Raw genomic sequence first — 22176 nt, 5'->3', positions numbered from 1 at the left:
ACTTGAATATGAACTTGGCTAGTTGGGCGAGGCATACAGCCACGTGTTTGTAATTTGGCTTTCTTTTACCACCACATCCTTCCTTTTAACACGCATACAGTGCACCTTTGCACTTGGTGTTTGGTGTAAAACTGTTAGAGCCATTTATATACAAGCCTGACCTGTATTAAGCAACTGGAAATTATTACTTATTAAAATTCTTGCAATGGGGTCGTAGACTGCAGTGTCACCTCCAAAGTTCCTTCTGAATGCATACTGCTGTTACTTGCAGTGTTTGTTAAGAACTTGTTAGACCGTAAGACTCTTGCTCCTCTGCAATGCCAATAAAAACCTTTGGCATCACAAGGCAACAGAAGCTTGTTTCCAGAGGATTCCCCCTTGGGGCTGGACGAGGCTTCAAACAGAGCCTTCGCTGTTTCCACTTGCACAGCGTGGGCTGTTTACAGTCTCGATGCAAAGCTACTGCAAACATAGCTGTACCCACCGTGCAGGGTGACATAGAGGTGGGGTTAATGTGCAGCACGACAGAAAAGTTCTGTGAGATTTGAGGATGCAGAAACTGGTGAAGGTTTGATTTTTCCTTTTAATGCTAGTGTAGTCAAAACATTTCATTCAATAATTCAATTCAATAAAACTTTATTGAGGGGTTTGAACAGCCGGTTCCGCTTCCTTAATTCTTCGATAAGCCAGGGCCAAGCCAGCTCGATCAGCAAGAACCTGTTATCATGGTTCTGAATAGGTAGATATCTTCAGCACTCAGGCTCACCCGAGCCCAGACTTCTCGTTGAGAAGGGGTGTCAATTGCATTCAGAGACCAGTTGATCAAATCCATAATTGTCTTTTAGGTTTTAGAGAACAGACTGTGAGAGAGTGTTCCAGGGAACAGTAATACAAAAAACACGAGACAAGACAAGGACATTAGAGGCTAAGCAGGGAAGCTAAGGGAGAGGAGGAGGAGAGGAGAAAAGTGCAACCGCCTTCGTCAAGAGCAAGAGCAGAGCACGTGTATACATTCAAAGGTAAATGTATACATGTTTTGCACAAATACTTTTTTACTTGGTGATTTTAAGTTGTTTTTATGCCTTTTCTGCTGTAGACAGTCGTCGGCAGAGGTTTATGTTGTCTGATTCTCCATCCGTCCCATACCAGTGAATATTATACATCGGGATCACTCTGAGGGAATTTTTTGAAATTTGGTTATATTGATTACACTGGTTAGATTTCAAGTTTAAGTTCATTCTGACACAATGAAACATGTTTTGTTTTGTTAGCAAAACTCAAATTTTTAAGTGAATTTGACAAAGTTTTCACAGATTAAAGAATTTTACACCGGGTACCTTGCTGATGCAACCGCCAAGAGCTTTATGTCTCCTCCTGGAATGTGTAAACACTCCACTGTCTGATTGGTTAAAATGATGGCAGACATTGTATAGAAGAACACCCACTGAAACAATTTTAGTTTTAAATCTTTGGGAGAACTTTGCAACAGCAGAAATGGAAATGAAAGAATTACTTCGAGGAACAGGAAGCTCGACAAACTTCTTCTTTTTTTTTTTTTCATCGGGTTTTGACACATTTGATTGAAGATTCTATATTTCCTCTTTTTTAATGTCCCGTGACAACAGAAAGTGCCCGAAGGCGTTTGGAAATTGCAGCTGGATGTTGAGATTTGATTCTGTCCGGTCTTTGGTGATGACATTTTATATCTGAGAGATCAACGTTCACGTCTGGTCAGACCTGGATTAGAAGTGCAAGGTGACTGGTTGGCAGCAGCTTACGATTAGTTGTGATATTATTGCCGACACAACTGCTTTTGCACCGATTTCTCTGCGTGACTTAGAGGAGTTGGTGCTACATGCTAAGCCCTGTGGCTCCCCAAATGATGTTGTTACTCCCCGCTTTCTCCAAAAAGTATTTCCCATCCTTGGACCTTATATCCTGAAAATTATCAATACTAGTCTGTTAACCGGTCAAGTTCCTAGTGGGTTTAAACATGCAGTCATACACCCCTTACTTAAGAAACCTGGCCTTGATAGTTCTACTATGTCAAATTTTAGACCTATCTCCAAACTTCCCTTTTTAAGCAAGATCTTGGAGAGGATTGTACATACCCAACTGTTGGATTATTTGAGCGACTCGCAATTGTCTGAAATTTTCCAATCTGGTTTTAAGCCCTTTCACAGTACGGAGACAGCTCTTGTTAAAGTTATGAATGACATTCTTGTTGCTACTGATCGTGGTAAATATGCTGTGCTTGTCTTATTGGATATGACAGCTGCATTTGACACAGTGGACCACGACCTGCTGATCTCCCGCTTACATCACTGTGTGGGAATTTCTGATCTGGCATTGTCATGGATAAAATCATATCTTTCCGAAAGGAGTTTTTGTGTCAAGCTGGGGTTGGCCGCTTCCTCTGTGGCCCCTCTGCTTTGGGGTGTGCCCCAGGGATCTATCCTTGGGCCATTACTTTTCTCGCTGTATTTACTCCCCCTTGGTGCGATTTTTCGTAAACACGGAGTGTCATTTCATTTGTATGCCGATGACTGTCAGCTTTACTTACCTTTTAGTCATTTGGATACCTCCCCATGTCAATCACTGCTTGACTGTCTTAGCGATATTAAATTATGGATGGCAAATAATTTTTTGAATTTTAATGGTCGCAAAACGGAAGCAATTTTATATGGCCCGCATCGTTCTACTGATTCTCCAGATGTTGATTTTGGTGATTTGACCTCTCATCTGAAAAGTTCAGTCACTAATCTTGGTGTTAAACTTGATTCTGCGCTTACTTTTGAAGGTCATGTAAGTGGGGTGGTAAAATCAGCTTTTTATCACCTCAGACGCCTGTCGAAGGTTAAGCCTTTCCTTTCCAAACCCAATTTGGAAACTCTTATTCATGCTTTTATCACCTCACGTCTGGACTATTGTAATTCCCTTTTAATAGGGGTCGGGTCGGGCACCTTGTCACGCCTGCAGTTAGTGCAAAACGCGGCAGCGCGATTTTTAACCGGTAGTAGGAAATTCGATCACATCACTCCGGTTCTGGCTTCCTTGCATTGGCTTCCCATTGATTTTAGGGTTCGTTTTAAGGTCCTTTTATTGGTTTTTAAATCTTTAAATGGTCTGGCTCCTGTGTACTTAACTGACTTGCTGAAGTCACATGTTCCTCCTCGCTCGCTCCGTTCAGCTGAGCAGCTGCTGCTGTCGGTCCCTAAGTCGCGGCTGAAATGCAGAGGAGACCGTGCCTTTTCAATTGCGGCTCCGATGCTCTGGAATAACCTTCCCCTCCAAATTAGACAAGCGTCATCAGTGCAGGTCTTTAAGTCCAGATTGAAAACCTATTTTTATTCCCTGGCTTTTAACTCTGTAGGAAACTGACACCTTCTTATTTATTTTATTGTTTGTAATGATTTTATGGTATTTTTAATTTGGTTGTTGTTTTGATCTGTGTTGTTCAGCACTTTGGTCTGCCTGGTGTGTTCTTAAAGTGCTATACAAATAAACGATGATGATGATGATGATGATGATGACACGAGCAATTACAATACCATTTGGCAACTTCATGTGATGTGAAGTGAAGTATTATACAAAGTTCACCATCATGGAAAGTTTTAGTCTTTATCAGCTCTGCAGGTGATTCTGGAAGGAATCATCTGGGTACTGCGACCTCCTATTTATTTATTTATTTATTTTTTAAGACAACAATAAATCCAACTTGAAATAACTGCCCCCCCTCCTCCCCCCTTTTTCCTTTATGCAGTTGAGTTATTTGCATACCACCGCAGTTTCAGATGTTTTGTTTTCATTCCTTTTTTCATTTTATTTTTTTTTTTTTCACCCACTTTCATTTCCCCAATCCGAGCCTGGTCAGTAGTCACAGTTTCACCTCGCTAAAGTTTACTCTGGAAAGTCCGCGGTTTGGCTCATGCAGCAGCAGATGGTGACCGACTACAACTACGCCTGGCGTTGTTGTTGCTAAATGATCCTCAGGCACCCGTTTAAAAATAAACAGCTTTCTATTATTTAAATGGGTCTAATGCTGCATTCAAAGACTAATTGGAAAAAAAAATAGTCAAAAACCTAAAAAAAACTTATCGGTATTTGTTTAGATTTCTTTTTTTAAACTACAAATACAGCGCAATATATCATTACTGTAGTACATGTAGCACATAGTGATTACTGTACTATAGCTCAGTTTGCTTGTTAAACCACAGTAGAGAGAAGGCAGGAAAGCCGAGAGGACAACCAGGGAATGATCTCAGGTCAGATTCAGACCTGAGCCTTACAGCACATGGGTTGCACCAGATAGTTCTAATTATTGTTTGTGTCTGGATGACTTAATCAAGTTTTATACTCTTTCTGTGTGTGATGAGTAACTTTGTGCCTATTGCCTAACCAGGCCATAAATGGATCTGACCAGTCAGACCACTGCGTTTGACAACGAGTGCGCTCATAGCTCAAAATACAGCCTGGTACTGAATATACAATGATATGGAAATAGGGTTATTTTACTATTTTACCTCAGTCGCAGCTAGAAGCTGCTCTGGGTTGATTTCTCTGCCTCCTCAGATGTGATCCCAACAAGATCTCAAGAAGTTAATGAACCCAGAATCTCTTCTGTTCTGTCTAATTCTGGGACATACACATTTCCTCAGTAAAATGTGACCCAGAAACATACCACTTTTTTTTTTTTTTTTTTAAACATATGTACACTGCAGCTGCACTGCGTCAGCGTTATTTCTGTACAGGATGAGTGCAATAAGTTTCAGTAAGATTGTCCCAAAACCAAAATGTAACACTAAACAGGGTGAAGTCAGTGTCTGTCTGAATAAAAGCAAGCTCTCACTCAGACAGCATGACAAGCTCGCTGGCCATGCATGAGGTCGGGTTTTGAAGTGCTTTATGCAGGTGAACTAATAATAATCATCATATCTGAGAGTGGAATCACACAGGTTTTAATCTGCTTACAGAAAGCCTCGGTCGAGCGAGTTATTAATTGCTTTGTTTCTATCTCTCTCAACCCCGAGCAAAGCTGCAAACAAGCCCTGTGGTGAGATTTACACTGACGGGATTAAGTGTAATCACTGTGCAATCATTTGAAAGAGTTGGCTTGGCTCTTGAATTCTGCAACAACACAAAGTCCCACAGTTTGTTGGCACTTAGGCACTCTGTTAGCACTCTCTGCAGTTGTTTGTACTCTAGTCAGTAGGAGAAGAAATTAAATCGTTTTCTGATCCTATTTAACGCTGACTCTCTTTAAATGTAATTATCAGTTTTATTTTGGAGAGCGCTACTCCACTAACAGGTTTTATTAATTATTAGCCTTTATTTGAAGCGAGATTTAAAGAAAATGCTTTGCTGGGTTAATTGCTACTACCGCAGCAGCTCTGCAGTCCCACCTCTTCTTTGTGTTCTTTGTGACATTCGCAGCTGGTTAGTTGTGCAAAAGTGCTTGTAAGAATATTTGAACCACTGCATTCTTTCCATCATAATCATGTTAAATGAGTTGTCCTCAGATGGTGCTTCTTCCACATGTGGTTTTCTTGCTATGATGAGCTAAAAAAAACTGTTACGGAATAAATTAGTGCTTTTTAAGAGTTACTTTTAAAATTTCTTTTATCTATAATGTGTTTACCCTTTTTTCACATCTCTGGAAGCATCACAGCTGAGGTGCACTGTGTTTATTATTATTATTTAAAAAAAATGCCTAGATGTTGATTTAGTTAGACTTTAAGGTGATATCGTCTACTGGTTAAGTGCGGTCTTGTTGCACAAGCTGAACATTTGTGTCATCTCGGTTTGTATTTTCAGGATCCACCCCCAGGTATTTCCTGTTTCCTCCCCGGCTCCTGTCTCTGCATTCTGCAGTACTTGCAGATGTTTTGGGGGTCTTTTTTAAATTGCTTTTTATGTACAACAGAGGGCGCTCTTGCCACTGGTTTCAGGAGTCAGGAGGAATGTGAGGCAGTAGCACAGTGATGTCATTTAACAGCAAGGCTGGGCTGCGCTGGAGGCACCCAGAGGTGACGACAATGTGGGAAGCGGGTGATTCCTCACGTTCCTCCGGTCTGTGATATATCAGAGAGCTCCCTGGTCTTTGAATTTGATCTTCCCATTAATGTTAAACTAAAACCAGACACTGCCTTTAGTCAGCATCTTTCTCTTCCGTGCTGTCGTTAACTTCCAGCTGATTTGTTGGCATTTCCCGTGTTGAGTTCAGCCGGTGTTCTGGAGGCACAGAGGTGTGGCAGCTGGCAAGATGTGCACAAAGAATATCAGTTTCCTGCTGGTTGAAACTGGCCTTATGTGTGTGGTAGAAAGTGCTGACTCTCTTTGATATACTGGGCTGGCTTTGTATATGTGAGAGAGAGAAACACAGAGCGATGGAAGTGAAGGCAGAGTCCCAAAGTCCCACAGCAGCTCACACTTCCTGTCTACCACCCTGCCTTAGACACACACACACACACACACACACACACACACACACACACACACACACACACTGGTGTTAGTTACACTTCCATTAAAGCGGCAGAGGTTTTTGAAATAGCTCTCCTCGTGTTGATTTCTTCTCCGTGCATCTCATCTGGTTCTTTGCTTAGTCACTTCTATTTTTGTCTCCATTCAAATTTTTTTTCTGGTTTTCCTATTTTGTCCGCAGCTATCTTTTGTGTCTTTTGCTGTCTGTGCTTTTGTACATCTTTTATCACTCCCAGGCTTTCTCTTTCTTCTCACTATCTTCTTCTCGTCCATCACTTCAAAGCTGTTGTTGGCTATGTCACTAAGGCAGGAAGCAGCAGCAGAGAAGAAGAAAGAGGATCAGATTTTTGAGACAGTCTGAGAACAACAGCATCCTTGATATGTAGCTGACTGTAATATGTATGTGTCTTCATTCCAGTGGAAAGTTCTGCATTCATTATACATGCATCACAATGTCACATGAATATGGTGCATGTAGGGGTTGCGAACCAATGTTGCAAACCAGCAATTTATTTTCTCCAGCTTTCTTGATGGATGCTGCTTATCTAGGAGGACAAAGGTTTAAAGCTTTAGATTAAGGAACGAAACTCTGTTGTTGACGCATGTTAACCACACGCAGGCACACGCAGATCCCAGAAATCTCGCCTACAATGTAAATCTTGGAAAGAACTGAAAAAAGGCACCTCAGATATGTTTGAAGTTTGAAAACGTGATCTAATTCTTGTTTAACTTGTGATATAAGTGAACCAAATAAAGATAAATTTGGATGGAAGTCACATTACCCCTTCATAATATCCCCACAGGGCTTCCTGATTGGCGCTCGACCAGAAAATGCCTGCGAGCCCATCGAACCCCCGCCGAAGGAAAACTTGACGGGCAACTTCATCGTCCTCATCAAGCGGTTTGAATGCAACTTTGACATCAAGGTACCATATTCACACCAACGATCACACACAGTATATTACCCCAGTTATTGTGTTTGAGTCCTTGTCTGAACATCTCTAGTCCTGTTGTTAAGGTGCATACCCGAGCAGATCCTGTGATATTCTAATTGCACTGAATGATTTTGACTGCTTCCTGTGTGAATGCTCATTTAAAGCACTGAGAGCAACAGAAAACGCACGCTATTTCAGCAGCTGTAGACTGGTCAGGGCCCTGCCACTGTGTGCTTCACAGCGCATTCGTGTCAGCAGGTGGTGTTTCTGAGTGGATTCTTACCAAAACTCCTAGATCAGCTCATCGGGGCAGAAAAACAGGAAGAGGCCATTTCCCTAAACACAGTTTCCTGCCTCTTTCTTTTCCTCCTGCAGCTTTGTGATACCTGATGTGTGGAGTTGAAAAATGTTGGTTCCCAAAAGAGGCCTGAGAGCCGATCCTCATCAGTCAAGTCAAGTGTGTTGGGAGCATAGTTGTTTCCCTCGAATGGTAAAGCAGAGTTAGAGTAATGTCAATCATGTTGTAATCCTGACCTGTCAGTTTAAAGAGGAGAGGGAGCTTCTAAACTCGGATAAATCCAGACTAATCTATGTAATAAAGCTGCCCCCCTGGAGTTTTCTAGTTGACTAGTAGCTGCTAATTCAATGGATTAGACTACGAGTCGATTAAATACATTTCTGGGGTTAAAGAGAATGTGATTAAGCTTCATGTCGCTGCACCGAGCATCCAACTGGCTATTTCATGTGGCCAGCTTTGGGATAATTTATTGTTTTTAAGCTCAAATTGGCTTGAGGGGGCTCTATGTCATCTTTTAGCTTTTGAAAAACCCACATTTGGGGTTTCCTGTCATGTGTAACTAGGAGCTGCTGATAACGTCGCTCTGCGACTGACTGGCTTGAGTGTCCATCAGTGAGGTCACTGTTCGTCCTGTGACCAACCGACCAATCAAAAGTCCCTCTGTCCTCATTGACTGTTTGGGTGACTGTCAGGGGGAAGAGTGGCCTACAGTGACTCTGGGTTTAAGCTCCTTTTAAATGGCTCAGGTTTCGAACACATTTTATTGATTTGCGCAGATGTGGAAAACTATTCACCAGACTTTATTCCCTCCCACATAAAATCCATCTGTAAGATGAGAGCCAAATACAAATCACAAACATTATGTGCCCTTTTTTTCCCCAGAGGTCTTGAGGACACATTTTTGCTATATGAGTTTCCATAAAGACGTTCGTCAGGAACAGCATCTATCCTGAATCTCTGCCAAAAACTTTACGGTTCCTCTCTGAATAAAAAAAAACATCAACCTTGACATTAGAATAGCCAAGAGTAGTCATTAGAATAATTTGGCATTTTACTATTGATGGGGCATCCTGACCTGACTATTTTGGATGATCTGTGCCCAAATTAAGTTTTTAAGTGTTAACTCTGATATGCCTCACACTGCCTGTTGCTCACAGATTTGGAGTAGCAGAGAGGAGAGAAAAGAGATGCAGCATTAAGATGAGTAATGGGCTAAAGGAGAGGAAGGCATGCAGCCTCTTGGCCTCTTGTTCCATTTATCTGTCTCATTTTCTTTTTTTCTTGTACTGTTACCTTTTCCATTCCCCCCTCCTCACCCTCCCCGCTCTGCCTTATACCGTCTGGGTTGTGCCTTTTTATTCATTCAGTCTCACATTTCCTGTTTTCTCCCCCCCCCCCCCCCCCCCTTTTAAACTCGTTTTATTTTCATTTGCCATCTCTCTCACTTTTTCTCGCCTGCTATTGAAACTGTTGAGCAGCCATCAGCCATGTAGCCTTATAAGGTCTTACTGCTACACACACATACACACACACACACACACACACACACACACACACACACACACACACACACATAGAAACATGTTGACAGACAGGGCAGTGAGGTGTTTCCTGAGCTGGATTGTAACCAGACTCCACATAGTTGTGTGTCAGACACACACACACACGATATATACACAATGCACATATTCTGCTCCATCATAAGCTGCCATTTAACCCTCTGTGACCCTCCTATGGAGCAGCTGAGATTTTTAAATTATGTTTTTTTTTAACCGTGTGTGTTTCTTGAGAGACTGAATCATCAGCCATTAGTCATAATTAATTTTTTTTTTTAATTTTTTTGGAGCTGCTGATATTTCACAGCTTCTTCTGATTAAAGTGAAATTATTATTGTGTTAAAGCTTCACTAATTCTTGCCATCTTACTTTAAGCCAGAATTTCCCTTGTCCTTCCTAGCTGCCAACTGTGCATCCCACCACGCTTGTGATGTCAAACAGCATCACAAACAAAAAAAAAAAAAACCCAGTGATGAGTACAAATACTAAAGCTGCTGTACTTGGTGTCCCTGATAACATAATAATGAGTATGCCACCAAAACACGTATGATTTGACTCATGCACATGTTGTAATCATGTTTGTTGACATCTGTTCCATAAAAAGGACAAAAATATACATATATGAAAAATATTCATAAGGAAAGCTGTGGATGGATGGAGGAAAGGAGTTCTGATTCTTGTTGCTATAACCACATACTTACTATTTATAATAGTTTTAAACTTTACAGCAACACCATAAAGATAAAGGCTAAAACTAGTGAAAACTAATAAAGCCCAATTTGATAATTATGAGAGTAAACAGACATTTGTCAGTAATCTCTGGGTGTGGGTGTCGGGGGAGGTCGTCTTTATGTCTACTACTCTTTCTTTATCACCTCTCCAATCTCCTTTCCCCCCCCTCAGTCTCGCTCTCCCTCTTTCTGTGAGGTCTCAATTCGACCTTAATGATTGGTCATCTACACCATCATCACTTGGAGACACACACAGACATGTGGCTTGCCCCCTCCCCTTAGCACTCTCTCAATCACCCTCCCAGTTGTTTCTCTTTCTTGCATCCCTCCCTCCCTATCTCACTCACACACACACACACACACACACACACACACACACACACACACACACACACAACCTTCCACCCTTCCTCCCTCTTAGCCGGGCTCAGTTCCCTCCAGAAGCTGCAGGGAAACAAAGGAATAATAGATTCCATCTTGACTGAAACCAGGCGCTCATCTGTGGGGGTGTGTGTCTGCATGTGTGGGGTGCAGGGGTGTCACCCCTGCATGCCTGCAGTTTCGTCCTATTGCCCTCTATTTCTTTGTCCTTCTGCAGCCTCCTGCAGCTATTACACCTAGCCATTAGCATCCAGTGATCAACAACGCAGAGTTGTAATGGATCCTGTGGCAGTAATGCCAATAAAACAGACACTCGAACACTTAACCCTTCGTCAAGCGTTAGCACCGTGTGTGTGTGTGTGTGTGTGTGTGTGTGTGTGTGTGTGAGAGAGAGAAAGGGAAGGTCGTAGGAGTCTGTATTGAAGCAGGATCGGAGATAGGGAGGGGTGAAGGGATGTTAACAGGCATGCTTGCTCATCGTGTGTGTGTAAGAGCAAAGCATTCCTCCATGGCCTTTTTTTTTCTCTTTCTTTTTTGTAAATAAATCTCCAGAGAGCGAGGGTTTGCACTTCCTGTGGACTGGGATTCTTTGAGGTGGTGTGGAGCCCCTCATTGGTGACCTTTCTGGGAGGAGGAGAGAGAACGGGACAGGAAACTCTATACCCTTTTCCTCCCCCTCTCATCCATGAGCATCCCCTCCTTTTTTCCCGCATTTCATCCTTTGCTGAATGACCATCCATTCCCCCCCCCCCCCATTTCCCCTTCAGTAACACACACACACAACAAGTCTGTATATGTTGCGATATAATATTCTAGTTATGTAATACAGACTCTTCTTTTACTCCTATAAGCTGTCCTTTTGAACAGTCAGTCCCTCTGCTGCCCTCTGTGTGATTGTTTTCTGGTTTAAACGGTTCCTACTGATCCAGTCTGTGAATGTTTTCGCTCTTATCTGGTTTTGGGTAATGTTTGTGCAACAACTGTGGCAGGTAGAGCTGACAGCTTTCTGTCTGGTGGAAAATTCCCAATCATTGACCTAAGTCGTGCTATGATTCATTCGAAAACTTACCGCTCAAAGTCAACCATTCAGTCTGGTGCAAAAGCTCTTTGTTCTGTCAGGAAGCTGCTAAATCCAGGCGATAAGATTACACATCAAACATTAAAAAGCCTCTTGCTACCAGAGTTTAGTTAAACATAGCCTGTAACCCTGTACTGATGTGATTCAAGAGCATGGTTGGAGAAAACTGGCATATAATTAGGGCTCACATTGTTACTTTACTAATTGTAACTTTGGTTTGTTGTTCATGAACTCAAAAGTCATTAAAGAGTATTTTTAAGAAATAAAGGAAATTGGCACTAAAGGTTTCCTCTGAACATATTACATCTTCCTGAATCAGGATGAGTTCCCAGAGCATGTTTTTGTTTTAACCCATATCCATGTAATTCTACTTTTCAATTTCTTACATGGTTACTTTTTTAACTAATGCAAAGTTTTTTTTCTTACTAGTCTGAATAGAAAACTCAAAATCAAAGCCAAAGTTGAGTCTAACAATCTTGTAACTCTCAACAGTGAAGTACTGTCTTGAATTCGGGCATGTTTACGCTATTAATCCCTATAATAAAAACATTTGTAATGGATTTGTCTTCCTGTTCACTGTCACATTAAAAGCTTACACTGATTTTGAGTGGAAATGGGTTGTACAGAGTAAATTCGGCAGATGTTTTTTATGTGATCTGTGTCGATGAGAAGTTACAAAGTGCTTATTCACCAAGTCAAAATGTTGCTGCAGAAATCCAGTGAAGGAAAAGCGCGATAAACGGGTGACCGGTTAAACTTCATCGCTTTAGGCACAGTCAGATCATCCTAAAGATGCTGACGGGCGACCCCCGGTACCACGATTGGTTTCTAGGGAAAAATGTGTATTCCCCAACAGTTTGGTGAGTGGTTTCTGTAACGACTTTCCAATAAGCTGGCACATTGGTGTCACATCACCTAAGCAGTTTCTGGTGCGTGCCCCACATCTGTACGCAAGTCCAAACATCTTTGTGTCTGCTAGTCTTTTTTTAAATTCTGTAACAGTCATAACACAGCTCTCATTCGACTTATGCACCCCAACTCCAGATTGTCACTGCCGGCATACCTGCTGCAGAAAACGCGGTCAAAAACTGTTGCGCTTCACTGAATGCATGAACCTCTTCCTGTATAACTGCAGTAACTCGAAAGATAACGGCTTCCTCCTGTCCAAATGCACAACAATAGAAACAAACAATTAAATGGCTCTTACACTTGCTGAAGGTTGCTGTCTGTTATTAGGTGAAAGTCAGTCGTAAAGATGGACTGGGGAACCTCCTTGCGATTTCTTTGGTTGATTGTTGCCATGGCTGCCCGTAGTTTGATTACAGATATTAAAGAGGCAAACTTTTCTGAAAACACTTGCTAGCTAACCATCGAGCTGCAATGACTTGGAAACATAAATGGAGAATGTTTGCCTTCAATAGGCACAACTTCCATACCGCCTCTTCTGTACAAACTACATCAGTCACAGGGAGGGTTTTAATGCAACACTGTATCCATGTGCCAGTCTCCATGTGACAAATCTCACCTTGTAACAGCAACCCATCTGCCAGCAGGTGAAGTCTCTCCTTAAAGACCCTCCCACTTGGTTACCAGGGGATTGCTGACTGATCTTTAGCCCTGTGTGGCTGTGTGTGGAATAACACAGTCCATGTATTCCTGGATATGAGTACAAATATAAATACATTGAAAAGTCACAGTTCCTGACTTTTCCTTCAACGCCACAGTCAAAGTTGGTTAGCACTGGTTCTGGTGGCTAGTAATTCCCCTCCTAACCTTGCTTCCCACATCTGCCTTACAGTAAATACTTTTCAGTGCACAGCCTGTTTGTGTTGCAGTGACCTCACAGCCCCCAAGCCCCCCCCCCCCCCCCCCCCCCCACACACACACACACACACAGAGTCTTCAGTCTTTATTTAAACAATGATCTAGCTTCCTGCACACACTCACTCAGTCTTATGACAGGGCATGACTATGGCTGACTGGATGTATGACTAGCTCGTGTGTGTGTGAGAGGGTCCTGGTTTTTTTTGTTTTTTGGAGCTTGTTTTATATCCATTGCAGTTTGTTGCGGCAGGAAGCTGCTTAAGCTGCAGATCTAGACACACATCCATTTATATTCACATATAAAGGAACTGTAATGCACTTAATTGCACACAAATGGACTAATTTAGAGAGCTGATTTGGCTCCATGTTTCAGTCATTGACCTTTGTTCTCCTTTTCCACCTTTCTAGTTACAGGTAAAACTCTACACACATTTGTACATATCTGTATTAATACAAGCAGCTATTTAAAAAAACAACAACAACAACAACATCCAAACATACGTGTAGTTACAGACAAACACACTTCAATACCTTCAGTTCAAACATAGTCTCTTTCAAACCCAGGCTTGGATTGCACAAATTAAAGCTGTAATGTGTTATCAGCGAAAACATGGCCCCACCCTGCAGTTTGCAGATTTATTGAACTCTTTATCTAATCGCTAGTCTGGACCTTGAAACTAAAACCCAGCTCTGCCCAGCATTCCTCTGAAAACCCGAGGGGAGGGAGGGAGAGTGAGATGAAGGAAACCTGAGGAGTTGAATGAGATGAGGGCAGGGAGGTATAATAAAGGCATGAGAGTGGAAATATCAGCAAAGGGGCTGGGCATTTCTGAAGAAGCTGGCCATCGGGGTGATATAACAAGGGTAATGAGGGGGGAGAGGAGGAGGTTAAATTTAGAGAAGAGAAAGTGATGGAAATGAAAAATGTGGTGTTTTGTAGGGAAGGGATGGGTGGGAGGAGAAAACGAGGAGCAGGAGGGGAGAAAATGGGAGAGAGGCAGTTAAGAGCAGAGAGGAAGAAGGCAGTTAAGACCTGATTTGGAGCTGCAGTAATGGGAAGCTCACATTTGCAAAAAACTTGCATTGTCCAGCTTTTAAAATCATTTAAGGCAAGAAATGTGAACAAGATGTCCTGTGCTGCTCAAACTCATTTACACAGAGCTGAGGTCAAGACTGCTCCATGCAAATTTAGCGGCTCCGAACAAGCTCCGCGCTGTCGTTGACTGCACGAGACACGAGAGTGGAAGTCAAATAGATAAAGAGGCAAAAAGCATGTCTTCAGTATAAGAGGAAAGACAAGTCAGTGTTGTTGCTGCAGGACCGCATGCAGTGCTGGCAGCAGATAGATAAGAGTGAAGATGCAGTAATTCTTCACACGCACACGCAGTGGTGATGCAGCAGTAGTTAGTGATGCTATCAGCAGTCTCTTTCCACACTACTGTGTTAGAGATCCCAGTATGTGAGCAGAAAGAAGGCCGGTGTAACTGCAGCACAGCGGTATATACTTGGCTGTATTTTCTTTTCTTGAATCCTGCAAAAAATATGAATAATTTTTTTAAATTCATTTTTTTGTGTATTCTGTGACATGCATGTAACAGAACACATTCCTGATAGCTTTGTAAGGCAGCACAGTTTGGTGTACTGTGTCTCTCTTAGTGTCCAAACAAGTCAAGTCCAGCTCTGGCCAGTGTTTGTGCACCTTCAGTCAGCTGAGAGCTAGAAGAGAGAGAGTGTGTGCTTTTACACACACTCTCTCTCTTCCGCAGTAATCGAAGGTGCAGTGACCTGTAGTAGCAAGCTACTTTGAAATACCTTTTCCACCATTTTACGGTTGACTGGAAACACGTTTCTTTTCCTTCCCTCACATTCACACAGTCGGATTCATTCACAGGAAGCAGCTCGATACGAGAGCAGAATTCGGCTGCTGTTGGCCTCCAGGTGGCTTCAGCCTTCCTGCTTGAAGGTCAAATAAACTCTTAAAGCTGATGAGTCCGGAAGAAAGAAGACATTTGCAGGGAAATTTAAATTGTTCAGCTTTATTTGCATTCATCTGCGTCATTTGTTTTGATTGCAATCATTGATTGGATAAACACTCAAACAATTAGGCGATCTATTAATTTATTCAGCAGTGTTGATGAGAGGAAAATACCAGTCATTTGCTGGTTTCAGGTCCTCAGCTTCGAGGATTTGTTGCTTTTCTCTCTTGGAGATATTTTTCAGTGACATCTTTGGACGGTAGTTGGTTGGACAAAAGGACCAGTCGAATCTTCTTATGGTCAGAATCTTATTAGATCTACTTTTAGAAAAGATTAAAGAAATAATGAAGGCCAATATAAAAACTTCAGTAATGATGAGAAATAAAGATGGGAATTCATTAGAATTTGGTGGTTCCATTGTGAATATCTCTTATTGATTCGATTCCTTATCGATTCTCAGTGGGTTCTCATCGGCTCTGCTCGCAGAAACACTACCATCGCTAAGAATCATATAAAAGACATTACATTTGTACAAATTCATTACACGCTGTGGGTCAAATGTTTGTGCATGTTGGAGGTATCTGGAGCGTCTGGCTGCTGGGCTGGGGTTAGCAGTCAGTCAGCTAACGTCACTCTGGGTTCTTGGCTAGTTTAGCGTTAGCATGCTGTTTGTCCAGGTACTTGCAAAGACTCAAAGTTGTGTTAGCAACAAAATGCAGCTGTTTCTGTCGTGGATGCAGTTTCCACGTTACCATTGTGCTCCTGTCCTTTATAAATTTCATTTATAAAGACAAGACTAAAGATTCCAAGGAATTAAACTACTAGAAATCAGTTCTCTACAAGAATCGGTTCTTAATTCCCTAATGCTCAATATATTGCTTTGTCTTTGATCTAATTATATTAGAATCCATCATCAGTTCATGTGCATGTTTCACATCTGCGCTCGTATGCCACATTGTATTTTAACCTCCTGGATCTTGTTAAGTTCACTCGCAGCGCTCCAAAAACAGCAGCCTCTTAAGTCGAGTTTAATCAGCCTTTTTTTTTAAAAAGCCATAATTAGTCAGTTTTACAAATAAACCTTCACCGTCTGCACTGCTGCCCAGTTTAGAATTGGTTCGATGTGCACCACGGGGTGCCGAGAAGAGAAAACATGCCGCGCTGCGCTTTGTTTGGAATCCAAAGTGTGCTGGTACAAGAAAAGAAAATGATGTGAAGGTTTTGGAAAGCAGAACCGGGGGAAAAAATGACCAGAGCTAGAAGTTTCTAGAGCCAAGTCATGCCGTCACATGACGACAAAAAAATGAAGCGATACCCTTCAGAATCTACACTTGCCCTCTCTCTGTTTAAGTTTGCAACTTTTCCTACATTCTAACCAAATTGGATGTTTTTTGGAGTGATTTGATGCTTAAGTATCATCGCACGAGGATACCTGCTGTTATGATCACCGTGATCCTCCACAGACGTTTGAAAAAGAACAGAAATCATCATTTATCTCTGTTTCTCATCACATTGACTTTTACTACGAATTTCTGTTTTTCTATTATTCCTAGAGGCTTCTTATTTTCTGCCTCCTGTCGTCACCTCGTCTCACACACACACACACACACACACACACACACACACACACACACACACACACACACACACCTCCCTGTTTCTCTCCTTCCTCTCTGGAATGCACTGAATGTCCTTATCTTTGCCCATGCAAACACAAGGGTGAGCCAGCAGCAGAGGTTGAATTCCTCTGCAGATCCCAGGCCGACTGGCTGCACCACAAACTGGCATCTAGACAGCCTACAAGTTAAATGACTCCCTACACGCACTGAAGAATGCTCCGTAAAGACGAGACGTAAAGCATGACCTACTTGTTTATCTTTTGGCCATATTTTTGGCGTCTGGCAGCTGTTGCACTTTCCCATTTATGCAACTTCATTTCCAGCAACCTTAACTTAACAACTGAACCAGAGACATCCTCATAATTTCTATCCTGCACATTAGTCTGCCCTGTTAAAACCCAGCGCTTTCATTATACATGATGCATCTTTGGCCCCACACAGTTTGGTTGGGAGATTCAGAAGTGTTATGCTGCTAACTGCTAATGTGGCATTAGAGCTGCTGGCCTCAAGTGAAGATGACGAACAAGCTACAGAAATCACTTCTTTCAGGCTAAACATATTTTTATGAGCACTTTGAGTGTAATGGTGGCTTTCAGTGATGTTTCCTGTTGATAAATTGGTCTTAAACGTGTCCAGAAGAAGTTAATCCATCACATAAGACTGAAAATCACAGCTTTGTGATATGAACCAAAGTCACACACACACCTAGATGCAGTGTCTTGTATTCCGCTTCTCCAGACAGCTTTCCTCCAGACGCTCGCACACAGGAGCCATTGATACCTCCACACAATGCAGCCTCAGAGGCAAACACATGGAATCACAATGCGGCGGCTGCCATACACGCAGCTTTTACGTATGCTTGTGCATAAAATTACTATGACAAGGAACACACAAAAGACAGAGCTGCTCAGTGTTGGTGTCCATGCAGGCCACAATAACACACACACACACACACACACACACACACACACACACACACACACACACACACACACACACACACACACACACACAGGTCTTAATGGATTTGCTTGCATCATAGCGGAGTACAATGCTTGTCTAAAGAGCCCTACTTGAACAGCGCAGCTGGCACAAATACTCACGACCAATCATCGCTCAGATTAGTATGAGCGGCCCACCCCGCCTCCTCACCCCACCCCTTACCCCACTCCAGACGACTTTCAGATATTTTACACTGTGGCCCAAAGTCCTCTCTTTCTGTTCTCCTTCATGTTTCAGGTCACATGCTCTGACTCATTATTCACATCAGCAGTTCTTCAGTGGCTTCAGGTTGCGAATCGTATTTAAGAAAAATAAACCTGCGTTCTTTGCTTTGCCAAATATATTGTCTCTGCTTAGGCTCCATCATCTGCCAAATCCTTAAGAATACTGAGGGGTGAGCTGGATAGCAGGGACTATTACTTTGTCCCACAGAGAAACTTTGTCTTGCCAGTCATCCTCTCACCCACCTAAATATTGCAAACCAAACCCCACCCTCCCCACACCACCATGGTAGTTGTGACTGCCCCCAGCAGGACAGCACAACCAAGAATTGCAGATAGATTTAGTTTTGTTCCACTCTGCTAAATGAGATTATAAATGTATTTCTTGAGGAGCGGCAGCGCTGTGGCTGCTTTAGCTTCCATGACTCCCTCAGGATGTTACGTCATCTGACGCATGTTTTTTCCCCTCTAACTTTCAGAGGAAGCATCTACTGTCCCACTATCTCTGACCGTGTCAGAATACCTAATGATTCACTCTAAGATTATATCGTCACATCCCGTTTCCTTCACCACATCAGCCACAACAATGGCCGTACAGGATACTGTAGCCCATAAAAGCTGCCTCACAGACGAAAGATCGCATTACATCAGTTTTCCCCACATCCCCTAATGCAGCACACATGACTGCTGCAGGAAGGTTCCCTATTTTACTCTGTCTATTCATGTTTTGTGTGTGTGTGTGTGTGTGTGTGCGCGCCTCACACCTGTTGCATCTAGCAACCAGAGGCATTATGCCTGCTCTTTCCAACCATGAAGCTGTGCTGATTGTTAAGATGTTCTGCTGTATTGAAAGCGTGCGGTTTTCAGAAAATTATTTGTCCGTGTTTGAAATGTTGTCTGCTGTGTAGACTCACAAGTTTGTTTTATCAGAATCGGCTTGTTTGGCCCAACGTAAGTCTGTCTTTTTACCTTTTGACCTTTTAATTAAATTCAAAGTCTTGACCAAATAATATAAGAGTCTGGACAGACATCATAGTGATAATCTACAGGAGGTTCTCATGTGGTTTGTATTTCTGATTTCACCAGACAATTAAAGTCTAGTTTACTTTCTCTTTTTTTCTTGTTTTAAGCTGATGTCTCATTTATAATTGTTAAACCATCTAAATAAGTAACCCTTTAGAGTTCTGGATTGTCAGACGGGAGACAACCCAGAGTTTTTGGGGTCGGCCTAAACGATGGAGACTATCTATTCTGTGTGTTTGACTAAATGCTAAAAATCTTTGTCCAAAGTAACTGCGCAAAGCTGGCAAGTTTTTGGAAAAACCCTGGCCTGGGACATTTCTAGATTATGAAGAGGGGAAAAAAAGGTTTCAGAGCATAGCTGCTGCACTGACCTACGCAGAAAACACGTTACACACTAGTGCAGGCGTCTGTTTTGTAGAAGAGGTGGGCGGGTACACATCTATGATTAATAAGAGTGTGATGAGGGTGGGATGTTTATGCAACACTTTAAAAAACATACAAACGCATGATAATAGTCTTTGGCTAAAGGAAATGGCCAGTACTGTCTCAGCCTGGCTTAAATTAAAGAATTGCATGATAACGAATATCTGTTTTCAAACTCACAATATTTTCAGGATATTTGTGACGATGCAGGAAAAATCTGAGTGACCTTTTATTGCAGTTTGCAGAGCTTTTTTTTTTTTTCTTCTTCTTTTTTTTGTTTTTAATTTAAAAAAAAAAGGTGCCAGCAGCAGGATTATAGTGTAGTAGGTAATAGCTAGTGTTTTCCCTGGAAACTTTAAGTAAAAGTATAAAACACCTGTTTTATTTGAACAAAATAAAACTTGGGGAAAAAAAAAAGCCACCCGTGGGTGGCACTTTCTAACCAGCTGGTTAAAGCCCTGCGTTTCCTCCATATTACTGCATCAGTGATTTCCATGCACTGTTTGCTTTTCCCGTCATATGGATTCTAACTTCTGAGTGATGCAGTCATGCTTGGTTGAGTCATTTGTGTACGTTTGCATCGCACATCAGCAGCTGCTAGCTGCCCGCCTGCATAGGCTGATTGTACTCAACTGTGTTTTTTGCCTCATGGTTTCCACCTTCAGCAGGAAAACCTTTCAAGTCCTGTGTTTTGATGGAGACTGTTGAAGTCGCTTCCCTTGTAGGGGGAAAAATAATCATCATTTGACGCTGAAACGCAGCTCTTACTGTCAGACATGCCCGGGTTTGACTCGTCGTTGCTCACACAATATCGCGACATGACAGTTTTGCATCATGTAAGTTTATATTGGTATTAACGCGGATTAGACGATAAAGATAAGATAAGATAACTCTTTATTGTCATTGCACAGTCATACATAGTACAGTAGTACAATGAAATTGGAAAAACTGTCCTACGTCGGCACTACATATAACACAACACGACACGATATGACACATCACAACGTAACAAACAACACAACACAGTATATTAACTTAGTATAAAAAAGAAGAATAAGTGTATGTGTATTGCACACTGTTATTATTGCACATTAATTATTATTGCACCTTGTTATAAATATAAATATTATTGTTATCGTTTTAAACATTGTTACCTCCCCCTAAAAAGTCCAGGGAGGTATCCAGTCAGGTCAGCTATTTCCATTGATCAGGGCTATTGCCCTGTTGTAAAAGCTGTCCTTGAGTCTATTTGTTCGGGACCTCAGCAGCCTGAACCTCCTGCCAGACGGCAGCAGCTTAAACACCCGGTGTCCTGGGTGTGTGCAGTCCCGTAGGATGCTGCGTGCCCTCTTGAGACAGCGAGTGCTGTACAGGTCCTTCAGGGAGGGAAGAGGATGTCCAATGATTTTTTGGGCCATGTTGATGACCCTCTGGAGTGCCTTTCTGTGTGCTGTGGTGCAGCTGGAGAACCACACACCGATGCAATATGTCAGCACACTTTCAATGGAGCAGCGGTAGAAGACGGTCAGCAGCTCCTTCTTCAGGTCCATTTTTCTGAGGATTCTCAGAAAGTGGAGACGCTGTTGGGCCTTCTTTAAGACCGCAGAGGTGTTAGAGCTCCATTGGAGGTCTGTGTCTATGTGCACACCCAGAAACTTGAAACTGGAGACCCTTTCCACGCACTCCCCGTTGATGCTGACAGGCTGCAGCTCGGACTTCCTCCTTCTGAAGTCAACTACCAGTTCTTTTGTTTTGGTGGTATTGAGGTCCAGGTTGTTGTCTGCACACCAATCTGACAGCCTCTGAACTTCAGCTCTGTATGCAGTCTCATCTCCCCCTGAGATGAGCCCCACCACAGTGGTATCATCTGCAAACTTGATGACTGTGTTGTCTGGGTGGGAACTAACACAGTCATGTGTGTACAGAGTGTACAGTAGGGGACTCAGTACACAGCCTTGTGGAGAGCCGGTGTTGAGGCTGAGGGCTGAGGAAAGATGAGGCCCCACTCTAACTCTCTGTACACGGTCTGAGAGGAAGTCTCTGATCCAGCGGCAGGTGGTGGAAGGAAGTCCAATTTCCAGCAGTTTATCTATTAGTCTGTCCGGGAGTATCGTATTGAAAGCAGAGCTAAAGTCAACAAAGAGCAGCCTGGCGTAACGGCCCTGCACTTCCAGGTGAGAGATGGTGGTGTGGAGCGTTGTAGCAATGGCATCTTCAGTTGATCTGTTAGCTCTGTATGCAAACTGGAGCGGGTCGAGTGTGGGTGGCAGGCAGGACATGATGTGACGTCGGACCAGTTTCTCAAAGCACTTCATTATAACAGGTGTTAGAGCAACTGGTCGGTAGTCGTTGAGGCTGCTAATGTTAGTACGCTTTGGCAGTGGGACAATTGTGGCTGACTTTAGGCACGGCGGGATGCAGGACTGGGACAGTGAAGTGTTGAAGATCTTAGTGAAGACCCCAGCCAGCTGGTCTGCACACTCTTTTAGGACCTTTGCGGTTACCCCATCTGGTCCGGTGGCCTTCCTGGGGTTCACTGCCCTCAGTGTGCGCCTCACCTCATATTCCTGCACTATGAGGCTTGGGCTGCTGCTGTCCGATGTTTTTGCTGCTGCTGCCTCTGGTC

The 22176-nt window shown here is 42.7% G+C and overlaps 1 protein-coding gene across 1 annotated transcript in view; it reads left to right on the top strand.

Moving 5' to 3' along the window:
• Nucleotides 1-22176, top strand: part of rnf13 (ring finger protein 13) — a 41530-nt gene that overhangs the window by 6697 nt on the left and 12657 nt on the right. The window contains exon 4 of the mRNA XM_085245945.1: nt 7287-7409. Within this exon, the coding sequence (XP_085102071.1) occupies nt 7287-7409 (123 nt within the window). The remainder of the gene's footprint in view (nt 1-7286; nt 7410-22176) is intronic.

This window comes from Mchenga conophoros, linkage group LG15 (genome assembly GCF_057382185.1).
Source record: "Mchenga conophoros isolate Kocher_MC1m ecotype Shallow Benthic linkage group LG15, M_conophoros_male_GT1.1, whole genome shotgun sequence".
Taxonomy (NCBI): Eukaryota; Metazoa; Chordata; class Actinopteri; order Cichliformes; family Cichlidae; genus Mchenga; species Mchenga conophoros.
The sequence above is the reverse complement of the archived record's forward strand: the minus strand, read 5'-3'. Positions and strand labels throughout refer to the sequence as shown.